The sequence below is a fragment of the Leptodactylus fuscus genome, chromosome 1, assembly GCF_031893055.1.
Source record: "Leptodactylus fuscus isolate aLepFus1 chromosome 1, aLepFus1.hap2, whole genome shotgun sequence".
Classification (NCBI taxonomy): domain Eukaryota; kingdom Metazoa; phylum Chordata; class Amphibia; order Anura; family Leptodactylidae; genus Leptodactylus; species Leptodactylus fuscus.
Genome location: NC_134265.1, coordinates 177,016,044 through 177,041,257, shown reverse-complemented (window position 1 = coordinate 177,041,257; position 25,214 = coordinate 177,016,044). Strand labels below are relative to the sequence as shown.

The 25,214-nt window shown below is 38.9% G+C and overlaps 1 protein-coding gene across 1 annotated transcript in view; it reads left to right on the top strand.

Annotated features, from left to right (window-relative positions):
- Window positions 1-25,214, top strand: part of CCDC171 (coiled-coil domain containing 171) — a 71,440-nt gene that overhangs the window by 8,642 nt on the left and 37,584 nt on the right. Inside the window, exons 4-13 of the mRNA XM_075279918.1 lie at window positions 3,940-4,114; window positions 5,492-5,682; window positions 9,088-9,234; window positions 12,587-12,679; window positions 14,060-14,220; window positions 16,459-16,597; window positions 19,869-19,971; window positions 20,959-21,062; window positions 22,901-22,990; window positions 24,146-24,346. Of these exons, the coding sequence (XP_075136019.1) occupies window positions 3,940-4,114; window positions 5,492-5,682; window positions 9,088-9,234; window positions 12,587-12,679; window positions 14,060-14,220; window positions 16,459-16,597; window positions 19,869-19,971; window positions 20,959-21,062; window positions 22,901-22,990; window positions 24,146-24,346 (1,404 nt within the window). The remainder of the gene's footprint in view (window positions 1-3,939; window positions 4,115-5,491; window positions 5,683-9,087; window positions 9,235-12,586; window positions 12,680-14,059; window positions 14,221-16,458; window positions 16,598-19,868; window positions 19,972-20,958; window positions 21,063-22,900; window positions 22,991-24,145; window positions 24,347-25,214) is intronic.

Genomic DNA, 25,214 nt, shown 5'->3' with positions numbered 1-25,214 from the left:
TATGGACATAAGGGCCCTTCATATTACTGCTGTTGTTCAGTTTTAGTAGTACATGATCTGTTGGTCTGGCTGGGCCGTTTGCTAGAAATGATTAATAAGGTAGTCATAGTTGTGATACCAAAGCCAAACAGAGATCCCAGGCAGTGTGAATCCTATTGACAATATTACCGATGGTAGTTGTCAAATATTGGCCAATGGCTTTCCAGGGTGATCACAACCCATTTACACTTTTATCAAATTTGTAAGGATCCTGTATGCTTCCCTTCTGGCCTGGGTCATCGAACAAGGCCTTCAGATGTATATATTTTGTTTAGAGGGACATGGCAGAGTTGCTCCCTGTCCTTTTCATTAAAGCCCTTGGAGGCTGGTCGATACGGAGATATCATGAAAAACTAAAACTATCCCTTTGTGCAGATGATATGCTGCTCTTCTTAGTGTACTGGGCTACCTCGCTAAGGACGCCTCTATACATCATTAATATCTTCGGGCGATTGTCTGGAACAGTAATCTATAGTCCTATATTCTCCTTTCTTCTGGTGGGCATGATGCTGTCTCTTGTCACTCTGGTGACTGGACAATTCAACTTTTGAACACTTAGGTATACATGTCAGTGCCAGGGTTTGAGATTTGAGAATCCTTAAAGGGGTATTCCCACGTCGCATACTCACCAGTCTTCACTGCTGTAAAATCTTCTTCCTTCCTGGTTTCTTGCGTCATTTGGTGGGCGGGGTTTCATATGCAACCTGTCGTTTAGCTCCGCCCCAATTATCTTGTAGCTCCGCCCACCTCAGCGTGATCCTATGAGGCGGCTGAAGGGCCTATGATGTCATCAAAGGTCCTCAAACAACACTATATGCACAATATTGGACTATGAAGTACAGGCAGGAGCAACTCCATTCTGTGTTACATACAGAGACTGCCTGTCTCTGCCATAATGAACACAATTGAATTAGCTAGCCTGATAACTGGGAGAACAGAAGACGAGTTCAGAAATGAAAGCAGCTCCTTTCCCCTATCTGAGAGCAGGAAGCTAGGTCACGTGGTGTAGACACAGGAATAGCTAGAAACACAGGCTGGCTCCCGTGCACTTTTGAGCAGATAAGTCAAGGGCTGTGTCAACAATGAATTGAATAAAGTAAGATAGTGGACAAACAAAGCAGTTTTGCTGAAGCAGTGTATTTAGAAAAAGTCTTACATCCACATTAACAAGCAGTATAGATAGGATCCTTGTGATGGGACAACCTCTTTAATATCACACCATTGATTCAGAGACAGAAGTCAGGTACCTGGTGTAAACTCCCACTTAGTGTCATTGCACTTCTTAATCTTACCAAGATTATGTTTATATCACAGACTTTGTACATTTTGGATAATTCCCCAGTGTGGCTACTGCTCTGCATCTTCCATAAGTTTGATGGTATATGTAGGGATCTGATTTGCAATTACACCAATGTATACCTCACATAGCCTGGAGACCCTTCAAAGGCCTAAGGAGGATGATGGTCTTGCTGCTCCTTATCCCCTTATGGCTTTATTTCCTTACATCTGCTGCACCTTAGAGGAGGAGTTGAGGAGAACTTTGTATAGTGGGTGGCCTGATAAGACATGTTGTGGGGTCCATGTGAATGTGCCCCGTGGAGGCATTGAAAGTAGTCCATTTGGGGAAGAAGATGGGGGCCAAGTAACCCATTCTTCAACTTATTCATAAAATATGGGAAATGGCTCAAAGGATGCCTGACATCTTGGCACCTATTTGGAAAAACCTTCACTATCCAGAGTTCTCTAAATTATTAGGTTTCAAAATTTGGTAGACTTCAGGCCTTGTGCGCTGTACCACACCTTCTGGATTGTGGGCCCGTTTGTGTGGGTTATACAAATGTCCTCTTTAAATTTGATAGCCCAGTAGGGTGGCACTGGGGAAATAATCTCTAGGCACTAAAATTGCCCGCTGTATTTTAAAGGCCTAGCTGCTCACCTTGCATAAGAGTTAGACACAGGATATGGGGCCTACTAGAGATGAGGTCTTGACAGATGTTTTTGAGGCTGTCCCTACAGTATCTATTGGTGAAATGTAGATAGGTTAGTAAAAAGGGGGTCACTCACCGGAGCATTTTTCTAAAACACAGAATTTTTATTCCATTGTGTTCACACAGTAAGATATATGGGAGAGAGATGATAAATGTTAGGCTAGGCAATGACCGTTTTGTGCCAAATGCAGTTTTTCAAGCCTCACAAATGCTGCCGCAAGAAACATTTTATCTAGATTCTTATCCTGCAGATACTGATCTAGTTAAATGTAAAGCATGTATTAAAGCAGTTTTCTGGGCAGTATTTTTATTTTTTATAAAGGTGTGTGAGTGCTGGTAATGGGTTAATAAGTAAACCCATATAGCTTTAGCAGTGATTTTTGAGTGACTCTGGTTGCTGTTGGCATCCTCTGACTTTGTTTACTTTATGCTATCTTCCCGCTGTGCAACTTCCTGTGTAGTTGCTACACTGGTTCCCTCTCATTCAGTTCCCCCACCTCTCTCACTCCTACATTCTCCCTCCCTGTCTCACTAATCTAGCGATTACACCCATTACTAGCCCCTCTCACCCTCCCCTGTCTCTGTTTAGTCTAGTGATCCCGCCCATTACTAGTAACCTCCCCCCCCCCATCTCCCTAGCTAACCTATTCCGCCCACTGCTAGAAGAGAAGAAGAGGGGAGGAGCCATCCCGGACACAGGAAGGCTTGGTAAGTATTGCTGGGGATAGGGGAGGAGGAAGAGTAATGGTGACGTTCCATTTCGGAACCTTACCTGATTATCACAAAGTGTCACATGACCGATCCAGGGGTATGGGTAATTATAGATTTTTTTTCTTTTAATTGAAGTAAATTAGAAGTTCAGCAGGGGAGGGGGTTTAGTTTAGAGGTTAATTTTTAGTTTATCCTGCACAACCCTTTAATGATGTACCTGGGTGGACGGGTAGCTACGCCACTGAGTGTACAAGACACCATATCTATTACATAAACAACTCTGCAGTGTAAAAGGCAGATCTAATTCATGTTACGTGGAGCTGCGCGAGGTTGAGGAATTTTCGGCATGAGGTAACTAACTTTGTGGGAGGCATATCAGTGTGATATTCTCCTGTAGCCTCTTATTTGTTAACTAGTCTAGGTAGCTACACTTTCTATGATGGAGAGTCAGCAGTTGGCAATTCAACGCCTTCTGTACTGGTAATACCCAGATCTTCTTTGTTTGTCTGAATTTAAGAGTAGATTTAATACTATGTTAAGGCTGGGGAGATCTATGTACCAGAATTGGGGTACCTGTTAATACATTTGAAAATCTCTGGGCCCAGTGGCTATATACTGCAGTGTTTGTCCCTGGAACCTTACTTATGGACAGAATTTTTTTTAATGCTAACGTCACTCATATATGGTGGATTGACCTGGATGCTGTCTGCCTACATGATGTTATGTGATTGAGTACTTCTATTTACTATCATATACCTCCTTATCTTATCTCTTCTCCTCTGTCTTTTGGACTCCCAGCTGCGGACTAACTGGGTAAAACACAGAGATGGGAGAGGGATGACAAATGGGTTACGTATGCTCACCTTAACTTACTTTTGTCTGGGGTTCCAAAAAGGGGAGCAGAAGACCCCCATTCAATAGATGTGTAGTGTAGTGTAACTTCTAGAAATATCATCAGGTATTTATGGCATACATTATCAATTTGTCAAATGGGAATACCCCACTAAATTTTATTGTAGCCCTTGGGAGTGACACCATCTAACAAGATGACCCTCGGACCAGAAAGCTTGTGTACCTCTGTTCTATGGTATATAAATAGGCTGCGGCCTCCTGAGTTAGCTATTGTACATCTTATGATTAGATTATATGTGTGAACACTGTAATTGATATGCTAACAATTCATGAACATTATCATCCCCAGTTGTCGTCTCTCGAAAGCCAGTTAGCCAAACTCCGTTCCGAAGTTGAGAAAGGAGAAGCTATTCGTCAGAGTTTAGAGTATGAGTTAGCAGTGGCAAGAAAGGAGTGTGGTATGGAAAGGATGGCTTTGCAAGAGGAAAAAGAGAATTCCTTTGAAAAACAAGAACTTTTTAAAGGTAAATTTACTCTGTTATGTGCCGAAGATGACATTATGTGCTAAAACACTGCCAGTCCACATAATCCCAGTAATCTTTTGTGAGATGAGAATAGGCCTATTGTACTTATAGGTACTTTGCTGCAGGAGAGGTGTAATGTTCCATGTAGGCCATTTTAATAAATGGATGACCATGTTAGATAGATAGATAGATAGATAGATAGATAGATAGATAGATAGATAGATAGGAAGCTAGCTGGGTAGAAGCAATGGTGCGGACCCAAACAGTCAGGACAGGGACACAAAGTGGGGGAAAAAACAGGAAAATAAATAAACGTTGACTTCAGGCATAAAATGAACAAAAAAAAAAAATATACAGCCTTATGTTCAGCAAAAACAAAATATATACCTGCTCGTCTGAGCGAATAACTAGACAGAACGGATAACCTAACTATATGTGTGGCTTACTTCCTCAAAACGTGCAATATAGTCTCACTGGACTCAGGGTTACAGGACAAACCCGTACACTTCCTTTCACCTTATGGAACTGCACTGCAATGCAGGAGCTGCAGATTTTCTGGCCCAGTAATGAGGCAAGGATCTACACCTGGGCTGAGGCCTACTCCAGATATATAAACTCTCTTCTCTCTAGCTCTTAGAGGGAGATTTCAAGCATGGGGCCTCTGTATCATAACTGTATCGTAACTTGCAGTACTGTAAACAGGACTGAACGAAAGCCATAAATTCACTGTTTGAAAGTATCAGGTAACATTGAAATCGAATCAGTATTTCTTCTGATGCTCTGAAGACCAATCCCAGATGAAAGCATTGCTGCTGGTACCTAACTTTCTAGGTTATTTTCTATTTCTGTATGTGAAGTTCTTACTGCTTGGCTTACTTAGTGGTGGAATTATATTGTATTTTTCTGTCCATTGTCTTACAGAAAGGGCTCGTTCACACGGGGCCAGTGGTGCGGAATTTGGACGTGGAATCCGCCTCCAAATCTTCCTTCAGACAATAGTGGTCTATGTAGACCGCTAGCGACATGACCTTTCTTGAGGCGAATTCTTCCTCAGGAAATCAATGCAAGTGAATGGGAGGCGGAAAACCACAACAAGATTTTTGACATGTTTTTTTTGGCAAAAACCTCCTCAAAAAAACGCCAGGCGTTTTATCAAGGTCCATTAACTGTGCTGGAGGGAAAAAACGCCTGGTGGTTTTTTGAGGCGTTTTTTTTTTTGCCAAAAACCGCTTCCTAATTCCTGAAGCGTTTTTTTTGGGACCAAATTTCGCCACCCCCTATTCATGTGTGAACTAGCCCTAAGCATGCTATACAGTTAGTGGACGTGTAGCATATAATGACAATAACAAACACAAGCAATTTTTATTTCCCAAACAGCACAAATCGAAGAACTTCAGAAAAAGGTGCACACCATCGAAGAAAATTTCCAGAGCACACAGTTTGGCTGGCAAGAGGCACAGAAGAAACTTGAAAGTGTTTTGAAAGACCAAGACTTTGAAATTGAAAACTACAAAAAAGAGCAACAGATGCTTATATCAGATAAAAGCAGCCTGGAAGCGTGTATGCAGGTATATGGGATAAACCATACACAGACTATTACAATATGTACAGATAAGAGGGTGCATAATTCAGTGCTTGCACTGTTTCACTATTAAAGTGTTACACCAACTTTAAACAAAAGTGTTACACTAACTTTAAACATCATCACTCTTTTAGGTGTAAATTCTGTGCATATTGGTTTTATAATCTTTCTCAGTTTACATCCCCCCTTGAGTTATATGATATTATTTTGCTGCCGCAGATACCTAAATATCTGCAGGTAGACCTCTTAGATGCAAAAGCAGCAATGTAGTACATCTCAAAATTCTTCTATTCTAAGTAGTTCCTTCAGAATGCCCTTAGCTTTCATTATTTTAGGGCTGACCAACGATGTAGTATAGCTTTTTTAGCTGCTCACTGGGTTAAATTCATAGAACTCCAAAAAAAAGCAGGTGTCACACCAAGAAGTATGTGGTAAAAAACAGTGAAGTAGATTTATTGCCTCATGCTGCGACATTTCAGCTCCAAGAGCCTGTTTCAAGCATGGGTTAAATTCATAGTTTTAGGATAAGACCCCACATAGCGTCCCGCAGCGCTTTTCACAGAGATTTCCACTCTGCAGACTTTCTGCTTCTATTATACCACTGGTGTTTCCGTAGGTATAATTGACATACTGTGATTTCCAAAACTGCAACGGTTTTGAAAATCACAGCATGTCCACTACATGTACGTATTTTACCACTGTGTATCGATGAGATTCGCTAGAATCCCATCCACTACACAGTGATGGTTAAACTCTGTGTTTTTTTCCATGGTTTTTCCACCACAGGCAAACTGCGGTGTCTACGCCATGTGAGACTTCCAGCCTTAGACATATTGGTGATTGTGAAGAGAAATACACCTAGCTGTGATTATTTAAAGGGACTCTATCATTTGGAAAACTCATTTTTAGCTAAGCACATACTTGTATAGCCTTTAGAAAGGCTATTCCACACCTACCTTTTCTATGTAAATCGCCTCAGTAGTTTTTGAATGAACGCACTTATATTCATATGCTAATTAGCCTCCAGCGAGCACTGAAGTCTCAGCGACCACTGTCTCTCTGCTGTGTGCTATGTGTGAGAGCAGAGAAGGCTAATGAGTCATCAGCAGCAGCAGCCGCCTGTGCTGTATATACATATAGCAGACCGTGCTCATTGAGACTTTTGTTGCTGGCTAGTTAGCATATGAATAAAAGCAGGTTCATTCAAAAACGACTGAGGGGATTAACATACAAAGGTATGTGTGGAATAGCCTTTCTAAAGGCTATGCAAGTATGTGCTTAGTTAAAAATGAGTTTTTAGAGCCCCTTTAACAGTTTATGGTTCTATATTTTTCTCCTATAAATAGTAGTGTTCCATTGAAATAACTTGGCAGTCGGGGCATGACCACAAAGAGTGGAATAATCGAGCATTTATCCTCATTCTATATTTTTGCGTAGTGAAATACTGAATGCATAGCATGACCTCTGTAATTTTTTTAAGATGAATTTATCTCCATATCTTTGATGTATACATGGCCTAATAAGTCTCTGTACACTTCAAGTTCGTGTCTCCCTACTGATCTCTGATCTGGTCTCATTTTATTTATTATATTTATTTTTGTCAGTCTAGACTGAATTTCATCCAATGTGAAATCTGAAGTGAAATTCTTATATTATTGTGTGTTGCAATTGTTTCAGTACTCTGTAAGTATGGGTCATGATCAGGGATCTTTGTCCCCAGAATATATTGTCCAAATGTTTATTGCCTAATATCTGGATTAGTATTGAATTGTCTGGTAGCAGTTTATTTATCATATTGGTAACTTGGCATAATAAGGAAATTGTGAGAGTTTGGAAAGTGATGGTCTGTAGCTATAACCCCAATTCCAAAAAAGTTTGTATTCTATGTAAAACCAGAATGCAATGATTTGGTAATCTCTTATAACCATATTTTATTCACAATAGATCATGGAACACATATCAAAAGTTGAAAATTAGACATTTTCCTATTTGATTTTTTTTTTTATTAACTCATTTAGAAATTGATGGCAGTAACACATCTTAAAAAGTTAGGAAAGGGTTAACAAAAGTCTGGAAAAATAAGTAGTATTAATGAAAAACAGCTAGACTGTCAATTTTCAGTCAAATGACTATAAAAAGAGCGTGTTAGAGAGGCAGAGTCTCTCAGCAAGAAAGATATTCAGAGGTTCACCAGTCTATGAAAAACTTTGTCTAAAAATTGCGGAGCAATTTAAGAAAAAATTTCCTTAACGTAAACTTGCAAAGACTTCCCACCAGATATCCCACCCTCTACATTACATAATCTCATCAAAAGATTCAAAGAATCTAGACACAAAGCACGAGGTCTATGGTTAAAGGGGTTGTGCAGGAAATACATATTTTCTCTGTAGGCTGGGGGAAGGTGAAAAAAAAACACTCTTTGTAATATATTTTATTAAGGACATTTGTTTTCTTAGTCTATAAAGATGGGAGGGGGAAAAGCTGCCGGTAGAGACATGCAAATAATTATTGCTGCTACACTTTGAGTGAGAGAGAGCGCTTTTGATAGTGTTATTTCTCCCAGACAAGATTTTATCACGTCAGAGAATGAGACAATCAATTAACCAGCAGTCTCCTTCTCTCCCTCCCCTCTCTGTAGAGTCGTGTTTGAGGCTGGATATGGAGATAGATCTCTATTAAAGATGAGCGAATATACTCAATCGAATACCTCCGCCGCATAGCTCCTGACGCCAGGGAAGGTGGGACGGGCAGTAAAAATTCAATGCCCCGGAAGTGTTTTTGCACCGGAAGCTATGTGGTGTAGCTATTCGATCGAGTATATTCACTCATCTCTAATCTCTATGTAAACAGTCTGACTGAAAATGAGGAGAGGGAGGAAAGCAGAGAAGGAAACAGATCTCTGTAATAAGATTTATTAGCGTTTCCTGTATTCGCCTGTGCTATTCATTATGAAAAGTTGTTTATAAGATGAGGTGCACTTTAATAAAACTGCTCCTGCATTTAGATATAGATGTTGGGATATACTTATTATGGCACCTCCTGGTGTGGTGTTTGATTCCCTCTCAGAATGTCCTTCTAATATGTCTGGTATAGGTGGTCATGAATGCTCAATAGCTCAGTCCCACAGATTGGGACCTTTTGTACCTGGGTTGAGGAGTGGTGCTTCCTATTGTAAGAATCAGTATATTACAGACTTCTTCTCACCTGCACTGGACACATTTAAGAAGATGTTCTGAAAATAAATTAAAAAAAAGCAGTGGGAGACATGAAGATCTCAACCAGTGTGTATCTAACAGACACATAATAGTTAATCGTAGGATATTCCCTTTAAGTCCAAAATTGACTGTTACTAAAGGTGTTAATATAGTTTGGTGTAATCTTTTGTTCTCAGAAACAAAGTGTGATCATCCAGGAGCTCCAACAAAAATTAAATGACTTGGATACAGAGAAGAATAGCCATCTGGATACCGCCAGGAGACAAAAAAGTGAGATTGCATTTGGCCTGGAAAGAGAAGATAGACTGAAGCAAGAACTTGATGTAATTATTCATTTTTTTTTTATTTTTTTTTAATTCATTTTATTGAGCTTTTTATGATTTAATACATACATTTTAAACAACACAGAAAAACCAACAAAACGAAAAAAAAAACATGACTCTACTAGGAGCAAATATACAGGACAGATATAATTAAGGGTTATCAAAGCTTTGCAGTATAATACCAATCTTTCCCTCCTCCAGGCCCCATCCCCCTGATCCATCCCAAGACACCCAACCCGTTAGATCAATCAGATTAGGCTTGTAAGTAGTTTTATCAACAAGGCATAAGCCACCCGGGAAGACCTGAAGGAGGGCCTTGTGTACTCACCATGGGCCAATGGTGTGTGAGGCTCCTCCGTATGTCCTACAGAGTCAGGAAAGACTGAGGAATCCAGCCAACTATCCCGTGTAGCCTGAAATTTAGGGGTTGCTTTATGTTTACAATATACTGCCCACTCCAATCTAATTATAGAGTTCTTCCTAGAAGTAAATTCTCTCGAGGTAGGCAGGTTAGCCTGGATCCAATGAGCTGCTATAGTTTTTATCGCTTGGTACAGGATCTGCTGAATCCCAAGAACTACAATAGCATCTAACGCCTCCATCGCCAATATAACTAGCAGACATTGCCTAGAATCTGCAGGTAGCTCCACCCCTTAAACCTGTGTAAGTTTCTCAAGGACTATTCTCCAAATTCTACTTAGTCTACCACAATCCCAGAGCATATGCAAGATGTGATCATTCTCTCCCACACACAGCCGGAGCCTCCACCTATTTTATGTAGTAAGGCATCCTGTATGCTTTGTGAAGCAGGTAAATTTGAGAAAGCCACTGTGCTCAAATGGGGATAAAGTGGGGATGAGTTCCAACACTTCCGACCATTGCACATCTGTTATGGGGCCTAGATCACTCTCCCATTTGGATCGCCCACCAATGGGGAATTTTTGTAACCATTCCCCTATTAAATTACTACTACTACTACTCCTACTTTAGGTAGGAGATTGCTCCCCTGGTTGAGCCAACCGCAGAGAAGATAGGGAACGCTTTGTGTGACTTAACAACAAGGGGGACCACATGAGCTTGTAAGTCAAATATATTGCACAACCTTAGATATTTATAGAACTGGCTATGGAGTAGGTTGAATTCTGTTTTAGCTGAGCGAAGGCCTCTAGTGTGCAATTCACTCTTGTCTGACCCAACCAGTGTTCCCATGGTAAAAAGCCATCCAAACTGAAGGATTCTGGGAAATCAAGATTATGCCATATGGGGAAAAATCTGTAAAACCAGTGATATTTAGTATTTCATTTTGTGCAATAGCATTGTCTCAGCTGTATACAGTCCAGTGCTGCTATGGGGGTTAGGGGGACATCCTGTCATTGGGTTATGTGGAGTGTGCACTTTGCCGTTGTTCTAGCAGAAGTGCTTTATCCAATTGTTGGGTCTACTCTGAAGAGATAAGCAAGATAGTTATCCAAGTCATCCCCAGTGACATGACATTATGAGGCACGTGTGTCACTAAATTGTCTTGGATCCTACAGATTATATTCTCATCTACTGTGACCAACTTGCCCTTCCTGTTCAGTAATTCGATAACATGAGAATGGGGATTATGTTCTTTTACAAGCGTTGCCAGCAAGTGGCCTGCACTTTACCCCTTTAAAAGTATTTCTGTTTTATAAAGAATCTTTTCTGCTTTTCTGCTTTAACTAGTAGGTGGTCACTTCCAACTACAATGCATCAGCCTCCGGGGTCAGAGCAGTTAGAAATCCTACTTCCTTGTCTAAAACTCTCTGCTAGAGAAATTCGGTAAACTGCCTTTTTTGGTTTTATGGGCATTAATCTCTCCAGTATAATGTCCCCTGATATAGGCTTCCAAACAGTCCCATAAGAACCCCAGCTGTGCCGTTCCTACATTCACTCTATAATAGCTTTCAATAAATTTGACAATCGTATCATCCACAAGTTGTAGCCAACTTGTCGGTTGACTACCAGTTGCAGTCTCCAAAGCCTTCCCTGAAAGCGATGAGGAGACCCCAAGTGAAAATGGAGATGCAGAGAGGAATAATCTGATATACTTCTGGGGAGGTAACAAATCTAATACACATTAGACGTCATTAATCTCATTCTGATCTAAAGATCAGTACAGGACAGAGAGCGATGAGAGCTGGAATAACACAAATACTGTCTCACATTGGGATACCATATACCGTATACTTAGATCACACATGTCAAGCTCATCAATCAGTTTGGCTAACAAGGTCAAGGACACCTGAGGACTAGGTGGCTTGGAACTATGTCAATACAGAGACAATGAAAGCATTTGATTAAAATCCTATTATGTATATTGGGTTGTCCAGGAACAAAGAAAAGAACGACACTATCTTTAAGAATCACTGAGGAATACGGTGGAGGTACAGAGCTGCTATATTATAAGTCATATGTGAAATAACACATCAAAGGCACACAAAGAGGCCTTCTTGATCAATAAGGAAGAACTCACAGTGATACGGTATAGCCCTATGAATGCAAATCGTCACACCCCTAGTGTGTGGAGTACGTGAAGTGGTATTCATAAGATATCCATACTCTATGAAGACGTGATGGATTTTCTTTGGTTAAGTGTGTCTCGGCTAGTTGATGTCTGTGCAAGGTATATCTCCCGAAAATTATGGAAACTTTGCTTTAAAGATTTAAAGAAGCAAGCTCTGTTTTAGATCAGCTCTCTTATTTAAAGCTGGGCCTATTGGGAAAATCTCTACTTAATTCAACCTCTCATGCTTTTGGTTAAAGGGGGTTATCCACTGTCCAGTAATATGACTTACTTCCTCCATATATTCATTCAAGATGGACCTGGGGTTTCCAGGCTGCTTCCTACCCCAGGTCGTGATCAAAACCAGCCCCCCATCCTCCAGGTCCCACTCCCTCGTATTTTCACAGGTAGATATCTGTCCTATGGGGGTTGGCTTTACTACAGTTTACCAGTCCCCATGCACCGGTGAGTACCTGCGAACACTGGGAAGGAAGTAGGAGTGGAGCAACCTAGGGGATGAGGGCTGGTTCTCTGGATAACCCTTTTAAAAAGACTATAAAAAAGTTCACTTGGTAGGAGTCAGATATATTTGATGTCCTTCACTGTCCTTCCACTCAGCTAGTAATGACAATAAAGAAACTGTTCCTCATAGTTTGCAACAGGATGATAAAGCCTACATGGAATATATCAGACTCTGGGGCAGGGCTGACAGTAATTTCACAAGTCTGATGAAAATCAGAATCACAGTTCTTTGAAATGGTGAATTAATGAAATTTATTTGGTAAATTGAATCCTATATTGTTATCCTATATTGTTGTCCTACAGGCAGCAAATCAAAGAGTTAAAAGGCTGGAGGAGAGCATTGAAGCTGAGAGAGCTGCTCATCTGGAGTCCAAGTTTAACTCCGAAATCATCCAGGTAGCTCGCAAAGCACCCTCACTAACTCTATACAAACAAGAAATATCTAAAATGGCCAAAGAAAAGCTGACTTTTTTTTACAGCAACAATACAAAAACCTCAGTCTCAACATTTACTACTTGCAAATACATTGCATTACAATAAGAGCTAATATATTTCCTGGCTAGGACTATACAGCAACTTGTGCTATAATTGTGTGTCGTAAGATCAACTGAAATTTTGTAAATGTGGTTGTGCATGCAAGTTAATGCAACACCACAGTTGGGAAAAAGCCAAACTTGTCTGTGTGAATGCATTTATTATCATTAGGTCCAAACTGCAACACAACATTTGTAATCTTAAAGGGGTTGACCAGGCTACATTAGTGGGTTTTTTTTGTTTTTTTTTCATTGGGATGATTCAAAATTAAAACATACTCTCCTGTTTGCATTGTTGTGGTGTCTTCCAGCATGAGCCGGTCCTGCAACTCCGTTGTTTTCTTCTTGCGGAAGTCCCTGCCACAAGGGACATGGGACATCCCAGCCAGTAGGGACTTCAGGCAAAAAAAAACAGCCGAGCAGCACGAATTGACTGTGCTGGTAGGACACCAAGGCTTAGGGGACAGATAAGTTTACTGCCAAAAAATCAAAAGATGTTCAAAGGTTTAGGTATGCTTTAAGTGTACAGTACTTTAAGAAGAAAATAATGTGGCCTTATTAAATATTGAAATTGCTTGATGATTTTTTTCTTTAACTACCCATAGAAATAAATCCAACCTCTGTTCGGATGCCGGGTCTTTGTTGATCTTTGCCCACATGTCAATTCATCGGCCACCTTTGTAAGCTCTATAGTTGAGGAAACATTTTTGCGTTGGCCTGTGTATTTTTGTTGCTCAGTAGTAAACTATGCTTTACTACTAGGAGAGATTTTAAACATTTAAAGGGTTATTCCCATTTCAATGGTTATGACAGATTGTGATAATATGCCATCACATTATGATTGGTGGGGTTCTGATCTACAGGACCCCTATTAATCCTGAGTATTGGCTATAGTTCTGGTTCAGTTCAAGGGACAAGTGCAGGCAAAAACGGTGTAGGAGCCACAGTGCTAAATTGTTTTGATTCTCAGGATCAGTGGGGATCTAAACGTTCGGACCCGCACATAATAAAGTGATGACATATTCTAGGCATATATAGTATTATCATTTTATGAGAGAAGAGTGTAAGCTATTTATAATATGTATTCAAATCAACTGAGCCATTTTAGTACCATAGACATAGTAATTATTGTTAATTTTTCTAAATTAATTAGCATCATTATCCATAAACCGTATATTATGAGCAGCTTTTGATCATTGGTTTGTACAATCATTGTGTAATCAAGATAAGCTTCCTTTCACAGCTACGTATTCGGGATCTTGAGACCTCATTACAAGTGGAGAAGGCCAGCCAGGCACAAACCACATCAGATTTAGACCTTATAAAAAGTCAGTTTAGAGAAGTGGAAAAAGCCTATACCCGAGAAAGGGCTGCCGCCGAAGAGATGGCAGATAAGCTGCACAAGTGAGTATAACAATAATACTTGTCTTAAAAAAATAAGTTGCCGGAGAGTGCCCCCGCTGCTCAGACACCAGCTGTCCGCAATAAAGGGGTTTTCCTGCTTTATGGCAGGATATGGTATAACTGTCCCAAAGATGTGGTCTCCATTTTTAGGACCCACTTATCAACAGCAGGGATTCCCAGTCTCAGTCTCGTAATGACTGGAAAGGCTGCTGTAATGTGGGGCTATTTTTGTTTCTTTAAATGTGAGTTTCAAAAATAGCTGCTATGTTCTTAACTCTTTCCTGTGTAGATTCCATAAATTGCAAAGATGGGTATACCCCCTTTAAATCGACTCCGTGGATACACTCTGATCAAATGGACGTTATGTCTCAAAAATCCACATCTGCAAACATATGACTGTTCCTAGGCTTTCAAGTCCCTCCTGATAATTGTGGATATGGAACATCTCCATCAGACCTGTTAAGGTGTTTGATAGCATTGAGTGAAATGTATTTTGGACCAAGGTCCTGGCATTCATTGACAAAGAACACTCTTTACAGTTGCTAAGAGACTCTAAACACTGTATTTTAAGCTCTCCATACAAACTAATACTAGATATATATGGTAAAATGGGTGTGGGTTGTTTATTATATGTGAACTACAATGCGTTGGATCCAGTTCTCCTCACTTACAAAGAGAGAATTTATTGATAAAGTAAGTGAGATATTGAGCTACAAAATTTGAGAAGCTCATGACTGACTGGACCTGTCAGGTCTGGTGAGCTCTTCTAAGTTATAAGATGGAGTATTTTACATATCTCTCCTCATGCCCTTTTTACAGACTCCATTGCTGTGATATCTGTGGCAGAAGGTTGCCCTAGAGACTCCCATAGTAGGGCATGCCGTAGCCCTACTGTTTGGGTACATACCTTACTATATTGCCTTTTCCTATGGAGAAAGGTTGGGATGGGGCGGTATTGTTAAGTATGCTTTAAACTTTTTGAAAATGAATAAAACGATCTGACCGGTCAGTTTCCTTATACTACTGTATTAACGGCATTCACTGTATGGTAAAATGACATGTTATCTGTGTACCACAGGTCAATACGATTACAGCAATACCAATAGCTTCTGTTATGTTTTAAGCCATCTTTCAGGCACCTTATTTTGACACCCATTTTCTTTTTTTATATATATTTCTGTTCACATAGCTGTGTGTTGTTTCTTCTTCTTAGCATTTAGTTATACAATGTAGGGAGATGTCTGACATTTTGTTCACATTTTTATTCAAATGAAGAAACAGTGATTCGGCCAGATTTTTTACCTGCTACAGTGTTCTTTGTATTTGATGAATGACACCCCTTCTCTGCTCCTGCCTGGCACTGCCTTTCTGACAATACAAAGTCTAAACAATACAAAGTCTAAACAGTATATCGGACAGCAAAACTTACAGCACTGATTGCTCAGACACAGTGGGGCTAGTAAAAAAAAAGCACTGCACTGGAATCAGTGGAGCTGTGTCTATTAACAGATACTAAGAACTGAACTTAGTGGAAGTGCTAAAAGATCCTCTTTAAAGGGTTTGTGTGCACACCTGTAATCTTTCCCCCAACCTCTCACTGTCAGAATGTTTGTTTAAAAGCCAGCTTCACTAAACATGCCCTGCCTGAGCAAATGTTCCTAGCTAGTCTAGATACTACTGTGTGTGACTCCATGTACCAGACTACAACTTGCGCTTTTGGCTTCATTTCCTACTTTACTGAGCTATAATTACTACTTGCCTTCCCATTGCTGGCCGTGCCTGTTCCTGACTACTCTAGATCCCAGACCTTTGGCTTATACCTGACTATGTGACTATGTAATTGCTTGGCCCTTTGGTGCAGTGCACCTTTGTCTTCTGTGGCTCCTGGCCAGCTGTCACCTACACCAGGACCTCTCTAAGACATAGTAACAGAGTAGCTGCTCTGTAGCAAAGTCCAGATTTCCATACAGGGATGAAATGATGAAATCTGGGCAGGTTACTTAGATAACACCCCTTGGGAGTGGCTCAAAGCCACATTGGCTAGGTGGCATGGTGGATCCATAAACCAGTGAGTATCACAATTTATTTTAATTTTCTTTTTTTATGTACTATGTTTCTATTTTGCATTTTGCTTGTTTTATTTTCCATTATTAATATATTTTATGTACTATACTATACATTTTTGATATTTGTCCTCATGCATCAGCTCTTTATTGAATATATTTATCTATATTCCAGATTAGAAAAGGAGCATTCCTATATGGTACAGGAGTTCAAAGCAGAAATTGAGAAGAAAACCCAAATGATTACTGAGCTTTCTGTGAATCTTAAGACCTCTGAAGAAAACCTAGCTTTAATGCAGCAGGAGCTTGAAAAGGTAAAAGCTAATACGCTGTTCATGTTAGCCGTTCTGATAAAATATGTAACGTAAGTTTTAAAAATATAAACATAGTATTGCCTTTACAATTGTAATATTAATGGTGTTTACCAAGGACATAACCATATTTAAATCTGTAAACAATTAAGTCAAACATTTTTGCAAATATAAATAATTTTAAAAAATTATGTTTTTTTTTTTGTTTTGTTTTTCAAGATTTTTCTCTTTTATCTTGATCGGTTGCCAGTGGATACAAACATGCATGCAATATAACGTTTGTGCTATGAAACCCAGCCATGATTTCCTTATTATTGCCAGATTATCTTCTCAAGTATATAGTGTCCTTTCCTGCCTCTTTGTAAAAAAAAAAAAAAAAAAAAAAAAAAAAAAAGGAATTCATAGTTGGGTTTCTGACCAGGCCATGAAAAGTTCTTGCATCAATCAATCAAGACAAAAGACTGTCAGTACTAAGATGGTTAGAGAAAATCTTTAACATTCTGTAAAATTTATTTAAATTTGCTAAATTATATAACTTGTAATTGTCTACAAATTTAAATATGGTTAGATTCATGGGAAAACCCTTTTCAGACTAAACCTGTTTTAACACAACCGAGTTTCACCCATACAACTTGGTCTGTGTATTTGCCATATGTAGCAGCCTGAACAGTATGCCAGAAGGACTCCTAGCATAATAGTTATCTATGCTTCTAGGAGACCCTGTCTCCCAGCCCCGTACTGTGTTGTACTATAATCAGTAGGGGACTGGCAAATCTGGATAACACACGGACTAAGTATTCATGTCATGTGAATGCAGCTAAAAAAATGCAGCAAAATGCAGTGCATTTTTTTCAGCAGTGTTTATCATCGAGTTTTTGCTGCATTTTTCTCAGCTTTTTTTTCTTCCCCTATTAAATATAGGGAAATTACAATGCAATTTGTGGATGAGTTCAACCAAAATTTCATTTGCTTTGCTGGTACTGTAAAGCACATTAGTCAACAATGCTGCTTAGCTTCATGACTAGGTTCCCACGTTGCGGAAATGTGCCTTTTTTTGTTACAGATTCTGTTCTCTTTAGGGTGCATTCACACTACTGATACGCTGTCTGATTCTGAACGTTAAAACACGTTCAGAATCAGCGCGTGTGAAGCAGTTCCCATTCATTTCAATGGGAGCCAGCATACGAGCGCTCCCCATTGAAATGAATGGGCTGCTTTTTTCACTACGAGTGCTCCCATTGAAGTGAAGCTCTGCTCATTCCGAGCCGTACACGCAAGCACTTCTCATTCACTTCAATGGGAGCGCTCGTAGTGAAAAAAGCAGCCCATTCATTTCAATGGGGAGCGCTCGTATGCCGGCTCCCATTGAAATGAATGGGAACTGCTTTATACGCCGCTGATTCTGAACGTGTTTTAACGGTCAGAATCAAGCAGCGTATCAGTAGTGTGAATGCACCCTTAGAGCTAAAGCCAGGAGTGGATTGATCAAAAAGGTAGAAGTATAAGAACTTCCTATATATTTCTTATTCCTTTTGAAGCCACTCCTGGTTTTGGCACAAAAAAGGCAACAATATCTGTAACAAAAAAAGCTGTGTTTCCACAACATGGGGCCTCAGCTAAAATGTTTTTCTGACCCCAAATCTATTTATTATACTGATGACTTGCAGCACCATTTCTATGGGAAGAATATGCAAATCTGTTTTCCATTATGTAATTAGGAAGTCAGGTGCCTCAGTGTTGCAAACCAATAGAGGGCCCTCACTGGAATGTGCAAGCCTTTCTTCCCTGATGTAATTAGGAAGACAGAATCTCATTAGGAAGACAGAATCTCAGTGATATAGCCCAATAAAGGCTGCTCTCTTTAACATCATGCTCGACCTTCCAAGAGGCCTTTGTTTTGCAATGATGCTGGGATTATTACCAGGTATAGTCTCTCAACCGAGGATGGCCGTTTCAATGTTATTGCATCTCGTCAGCTCGATGTAGAGAGGACTATAACCTGGTACATCATGGAAGACAGATTTGCACATTCTTCCCATAGTCCCTTGCAAAGTGAAGTGCTAAAGGCTTAATAAGTCTCCACACACCTATATGGTGGTCTCTCCCCAAGGAGTGACGATACCCCCCTAGCACCATTTCTATTAATTAAATAGGATTGGTACTGTACGCACTGCCCGTTCTCTAGTCAGCCAGAGGCTGCTACAATAGTTGATCTTGCAGGGTTTAGGTGTCAGACATTCACAGATCACATATTGAGGGATATTGTGGATAGATCACCAGTGTGAAAAAAAGATTTCAGGCCCCAAAAGCCCCTTTAAGAATTACTTGGATAAACTGTATGGGGCACAATGGTTAATTTATGAATCCTAGCAAAATTATGGACTTGTTGCTTGTTGCATCACAGGATATTGCTAATATATCTTACCAAGATTGCAGTTAGTACGGTATTAAATTACCGCCATCCTTTTTTCTGCTTTGGAGTTTATGAATGCTATTGTATGTATTTTCAGCATGGACAAATAATGTCTAAATAAATGTAGCAATATAATATTCATCAGTCATTTATTTTAGTCATTGACTAAAAAAATAAATAAATAAAATTCATCTTCCGACACTCCTTTCAACTGCTGACTAGGCTCCCATGAATAGGTGTAATTATTGGATTGTGTTGTGCCGCAGATGCGGTAAGCTCGAGCAGGACACTTATTTTTTTTAGCTTTATGCTTTGATCTTTCAATTCCATCGAATACAATTTTAGCAGAATCCACTGCAAAATCGGCGTCACATTCCTCTGTCTGAACATATCCTTAGGTAGGATTCACACTACTGTTGGAGTCCGTTATGAAGGTGTCCGTTTTTTAAAAATGGACTCTAAAGGACACAAACGGACACAAGATAAAATCCCTTTGAAATGAATGGAAGTTTTAATGAACTTCTGACAGTTCAGCTAGTGTCCGTTGCTAAAATCTTGAACGGACAATAGCCACGGACACTGCTGATCGGACACCAACGGTAGTGTGAACACCTCCTAAGGTGGATGTTTTAGAGGTGTCATGATAAGTATGTAACCGCAATATTTAGACACAGAAGAATATTTTTAAACAATTCCAACTGCAAATTTGTTCTATTTTGTGTAATGTAGCAGAGTAAATAAATGTTTTATTCTGGGAAAACCCTTTAGGGCCTTAAGTATTTCATAATGGAAACTGCAATCCAATAAGACATAATTGTATTTTTAATTATAATATGTAACAACTTTCTTACTCTCAACCAGAACAAAAAACACCAACTGTCCTTAGAGGAGGCTTATGGATGTAATGTGAGAGAACTACAGACACTGGTGGAAAGCTTTAATATGCCAAGCCATTATATATCAGGTTAGTTGAAGGTCCAGTGTGACAGATGCATCTGTCAGTGTATTAAAGTGACTGCATTGAGGGAATTGTACAGATGTCTCCTTCCGGCACCTTCCCCGTACGTTCTCATTTGATGACATGATTGAAGTAGTCCTCACAGCAGTCCACTACTCCGACTGCCCAGGAAAGGCTAAGGGGAAGAGGACCTGCTGTTGTCAGTCCATACGCTGATTTACAAGTTGTATAATTTGGGAGAACCATCAGGAAAGGGCACACAGGTTAGACATTGAATCCAGCAGAGAATAAGGTCTTCTCAATGTTCCTGCAAAGGGAACAGATGTTTTCATGGGGCCGAGCCAAATTCTACAACTCATGTAAAGTTGTGAAGTCGTAAAGGTTATGTAGGACACTAAAGACTTAACAAGGCAATTTCTGTTTTAGCAGCTCACATTATACCTGCTTAATATCACATTGCATTTCATGACATTCATTTTAACAACATTGCCACAAAACATGGAATATGACAATTTTGTAATGATTAAAATGCCATATGATAGTAAACACTCTCTGTTTAGACAGTCTCAAGCCTTTCAGAACTGAGTTTGGGTTAGTTGTTATGAGCAAAAAGGGCAGTTTTACTTTTTAGATGTTGTGTATTTTTTATTTTTTGTAAATGAGGCCCACCTTTCATAGGGGCCAAATACATCAGATTTTTTATTTTTATTGACTGTTTCTCCTTGTAGATTATGATACCCAATAAAACAAGAGCAAGGAAGTGTGTAGAGATTAAAGGGGTTGTTCAGGCCAACTAAAAAATTTTAATTTAATATAAAAAAAATAAAAAAAAACAGACCATCACTTTTAAATATAGAGGAGATCTAGTTAATATGATTATCGTCACTCCCGACAACTGGAAAAGTTACAGAACCTTGATTTTTTTTTTCTTTGTTTTTAATAACCTTTTGTGACTCTTTGTCCGTACCTTATCATTGTACTTCTATTCTCCAGGGGCTTACAGTGATAAAGACAAAGCTGCAGGACCTGCTGTTCTTCAGGCTCTTAGACATACCTTGACAGATTACCAGAACAAGCTGGAAAGCACGTCTAATGAGGTAACGCTGCCACTTTTTGGCTCCAAAGAACTCGCCTCTGGCCTACTGTAGCTTTTTTTTTCTCCAGCTTATATCAAAGGTCTGGGGTTTGGGAATTGAGACTTGACAGCTTTCCAGTACAAGAAAAAGAAATCACTGCTGTCATCGATTTTCCTTCCGAGAACGCCTAAAGTGTTGAATTAAATGAGTTCACTTATAGGTTTAGTCACATTTCGAACCCCAGCATTTCTGCTTATTTAGTACTTTCTTCATAGTAAATGTAGTATCTTTTTTTATTTATTATATCATATACAGTATTATGTGAGTGTATGTAGATCTATCTATCTATCTATCTATCTATCTATCTATCTCCTATCTATCTATCTATCTATCTATCTATCTATCTATCTCCTATCTATCTATCTATCTATCTATCTATCTATCTATCTCCTATCTATCTATCTATCTATCTATCTATCTATCTATCTATCTATCTATCTCCTATCTATCTATCTATCTCCTATCTATCTATCTCCTATCTATCTATCTATCTATCTATCTATCTATCTATCTATCTATCTCCTATCTATCTATCTATCTATCTATCTATCTATCTATCTCCTATCTATCTATCTATCTATCTATCTATCTATCTCCTATCTATCTATCTATCTCCTATCTATCTATCTCCTATCTATCTATCTATCTATCTATCTATCTATCTATCTCCTATCTATCTATCTCCTATCTATCTATCTATCTATCTATCTATCTATCTATCTATCTCCTATCTATCTATCTATCATCTATCTATCTCCTATCTATCTATCTATCTATCTATCTATCTATCTATCTATCTATCTATCTCCTATCTATCTATCTCCTATCTATCTATCTCCTATCTATCTATCTATCTATCTATCTATCTATCTATCTCCTATCTATCTATCTATCTATCTATCTATCTATCTATCTATCTATCTATCTATCTATCTATCTCCTATCTATCTATCTATCTCCTATCTATCTATCTATCTATCTATCTATCTATCTCCTATCTATCTATCTATCTATCTATCTATCTATCTATCTATCTATATACATGTGTGTGTATATATGTCTGTATATAAAATGTATATTAGGTTTTTTTAAGATTTGCACTTTTATTTGAAAACATAATGATCACTATTTTGTAGTGATTGAACAATTGACCCTAAGTTTTAGAGTATTCTCATGTGCACCTCCACATGTTTTTTTCAGGGAAGCCGATATTTCAGTAGTAGTTAATTGTGGGATTTATTTTGCACCCCCTTATATTTCCCAGATTGAACAAAGCTGTTTGTCATGCTCAAATCTCTCAATATCTTTCTGTCATTTTCTTGATTTATATGGTTATGTTGCATGCAAATCCTTATATCCTTGACAATTCTTTTGTTGCCCCAGTTTTGCAGTAACCAATAAATCAGTGCAGCCAGGGTGACATGTAGCTAGTTTCCAAAGAGCTCATTGACTAATAATACACAGACTCTAAATACACTGAAACAGTGAAAGAGTTTACTCTTCTATCTATGACAAAGATACAACATCGATCAACTGTTTTGCCTGCTGGAAGCAGTATATGATGTATTCTAGTATATAGCCTGAACCAGCTCTGCTCCTGTACAAGGAAATGGGAGCAGGGCTGCAATTCCAGATGCCACCACTACAATATATGCACAGGAAGCTGTATGTGGTGTACAGAGTTCTAGACACTGTAATAGGATCATTGCTGATTGCATGCAGATCAGTATCTAGCTTTGCACTAATCCAAGTGACATATAAATTTCCTTTTTTTTCCCTTTAAAACAAAATTTAAACAGCTGGAGACCACAAAACATGTCTATGCCGGGATGAAAGAAGAATTAAAATCTTCCAAACAGATGATACATACTCTGCAAAATACCCTTGAGGTAATTATATATTCTCTTATTTTTCAGCTGTCAATCTGGCAATAGTCACTGATTTTGGTAACATCTGCTGATGACCTATATCTGTACGTGCTGCCGATAAATTCTTCAATATGAAAGGGAGTCTATCAGCAAGATAATTGGTATCAAACTAATCAAAGTACTTTGTAGGACGGATTCTACACTTTCCATAGATGCCTTTCTTATCCTGCATTGCAGCTCCATTTTCATGAATATCAGTGTTTTCTTTTTATGCAAATTATCTGTAAAGAACTTTAGGGGTGTTGATACCAATTATTTTGCTGACAGATTTGATTTAAGTATGCAGCCTAGTTTAGGAGTTTTGTTAACTTTTTCCATTTTTTCAATGTCTGCATTTGAAAATTCATTTTTTTCTTTTTTTTTATGTAGATTGTGAGTCCCATATAGGGCTCACAATGTACTTTTTTTCCTATCCGTATGTCTTTTTAGTATGGGAGGAAATCCACGCAAACACAGAGAGAACATACAAACTCCTTGCACATGTTGTTCCTGGCAGGATTCAAACCCAGGACTCCAGCGCTGCAAGGCTACAGTGCTAACCACTGAGCCACCATGTTGCCCCCATTTGCTTAATCTTTTTTTTACAAATTATACTTTCAGATGGTACCATTTTAGGGTCTATATGTTTTCATTAGCTTATATTATTTTGGGGGCACTGTGTGGAAAAAAAAAAAAATCTCTCGTTATTTTTTGTATTTCATTTTTATGACTTACACTCTGTGTTAAACATTACATGGTAACTTCTTTCTGTGTGCCACTATGATTATGGTGATGCTATGTTCACACTATCGTAGTGACCTCGGGGGACCTGAATGTTGGCGAGCTGAATCACTACAACAGCAGTAATACACGAAACTCCATGCAGGACTTTTTACTCTGCTGAATTTTGGCAGTCTAGTATATGAAAACAAAAAAAAATGGATTGGTCACTGAGGCCTTGAAGAAACCAGTCAGTGAAGGGTTAAAGAAGGCAAAATCTTTAGCTCCTCAGTATGTTGGGCTGTGTTTACTTACATTGATTTGATAAACTTACACATAACTTGATGTTGTTAGTTATCACATATACAACTTGTCAACGGTTAGTATTTGCATTACAAATACCTTTCTGTTCTTTAGAAAGTTGGATCAGAACAGATGATTTCTAAGAAGGAGTTACAAAGTCTGAGTGCTGCTTGTGCTGAAAGAGAGTCTCAAATAGTCCAACTTCAGGCAGAACTAGTGGAGAAACATGATGCCTGGGAGAAGGAAAAACTGAAATTATTGGAGTCCGAACATGAAATCCAGAAAATAACTCAAACTTTTCAGAAAGATGCAGAGGTAATAATAATACATTTTACTTACATAGCGCCAAAATATTCCACTGGACTTTACAAATCATAGGGTTATAGTACAGACAAAAAGATACATTACAGAATAATCAATCAAGTCACATGATAGGAGTGAGGGCCCTGCTCACAAGAGCTTACAATCTACAAGAGGCTTCTATATAGGCTTCTAGTAGGTTTAAATATCCGTATTTTCCTGAAGGTTACTATAGCCAAGGAGATGAAAACAGTCACATAATAAGTAGCATAAAAACCACATGATGAATGGAAACATTCTTTTATACCAGGTATTCACTCCATTGTACTTACTGTAGCCAGTGCCGGATTTACCAATAGGCTAACTAGGCTTCATCCTAGGGCCTCAAGATCAAGAGGGGCCTACATTCAAATTGTTAGCAAAATTAAAGTTGCACTATTCAAAAAACAGTGAACACTCTAAAACACAGCCGAAAATAAGGAGAAATTCTACGCATATGACTAATTAACAAACATAAAAATGTATTGGTTAAGATTGTGGCGGAGCTACCACCAGAGGGCAGCAACAATTTGCCCGCGACATACAAAAACCGGAAGCTGGCGTAAGTCACTCTCTCTTCTACTTTGTATTCGATGCGGTGAGCAGCAACGAAGGATCGCACTCTCTACAATAAAGTATTTGTTCAGCTAATCTAAGAATGAGTAAAAGATTTGAAAGTGGCGCTTGCAAATACAATAAAAAGAAGCTACAAGAGTATGAGGCAAAGAAGCTAACGCCGACTACTGCTTACATGCATGTGTCAACTAGTACTACTCAATTGGAAGCAATGCAGTGCATTGTATGTGAGGACTCGGCTGTTGCACCAACTCAAAGTGAAAATATG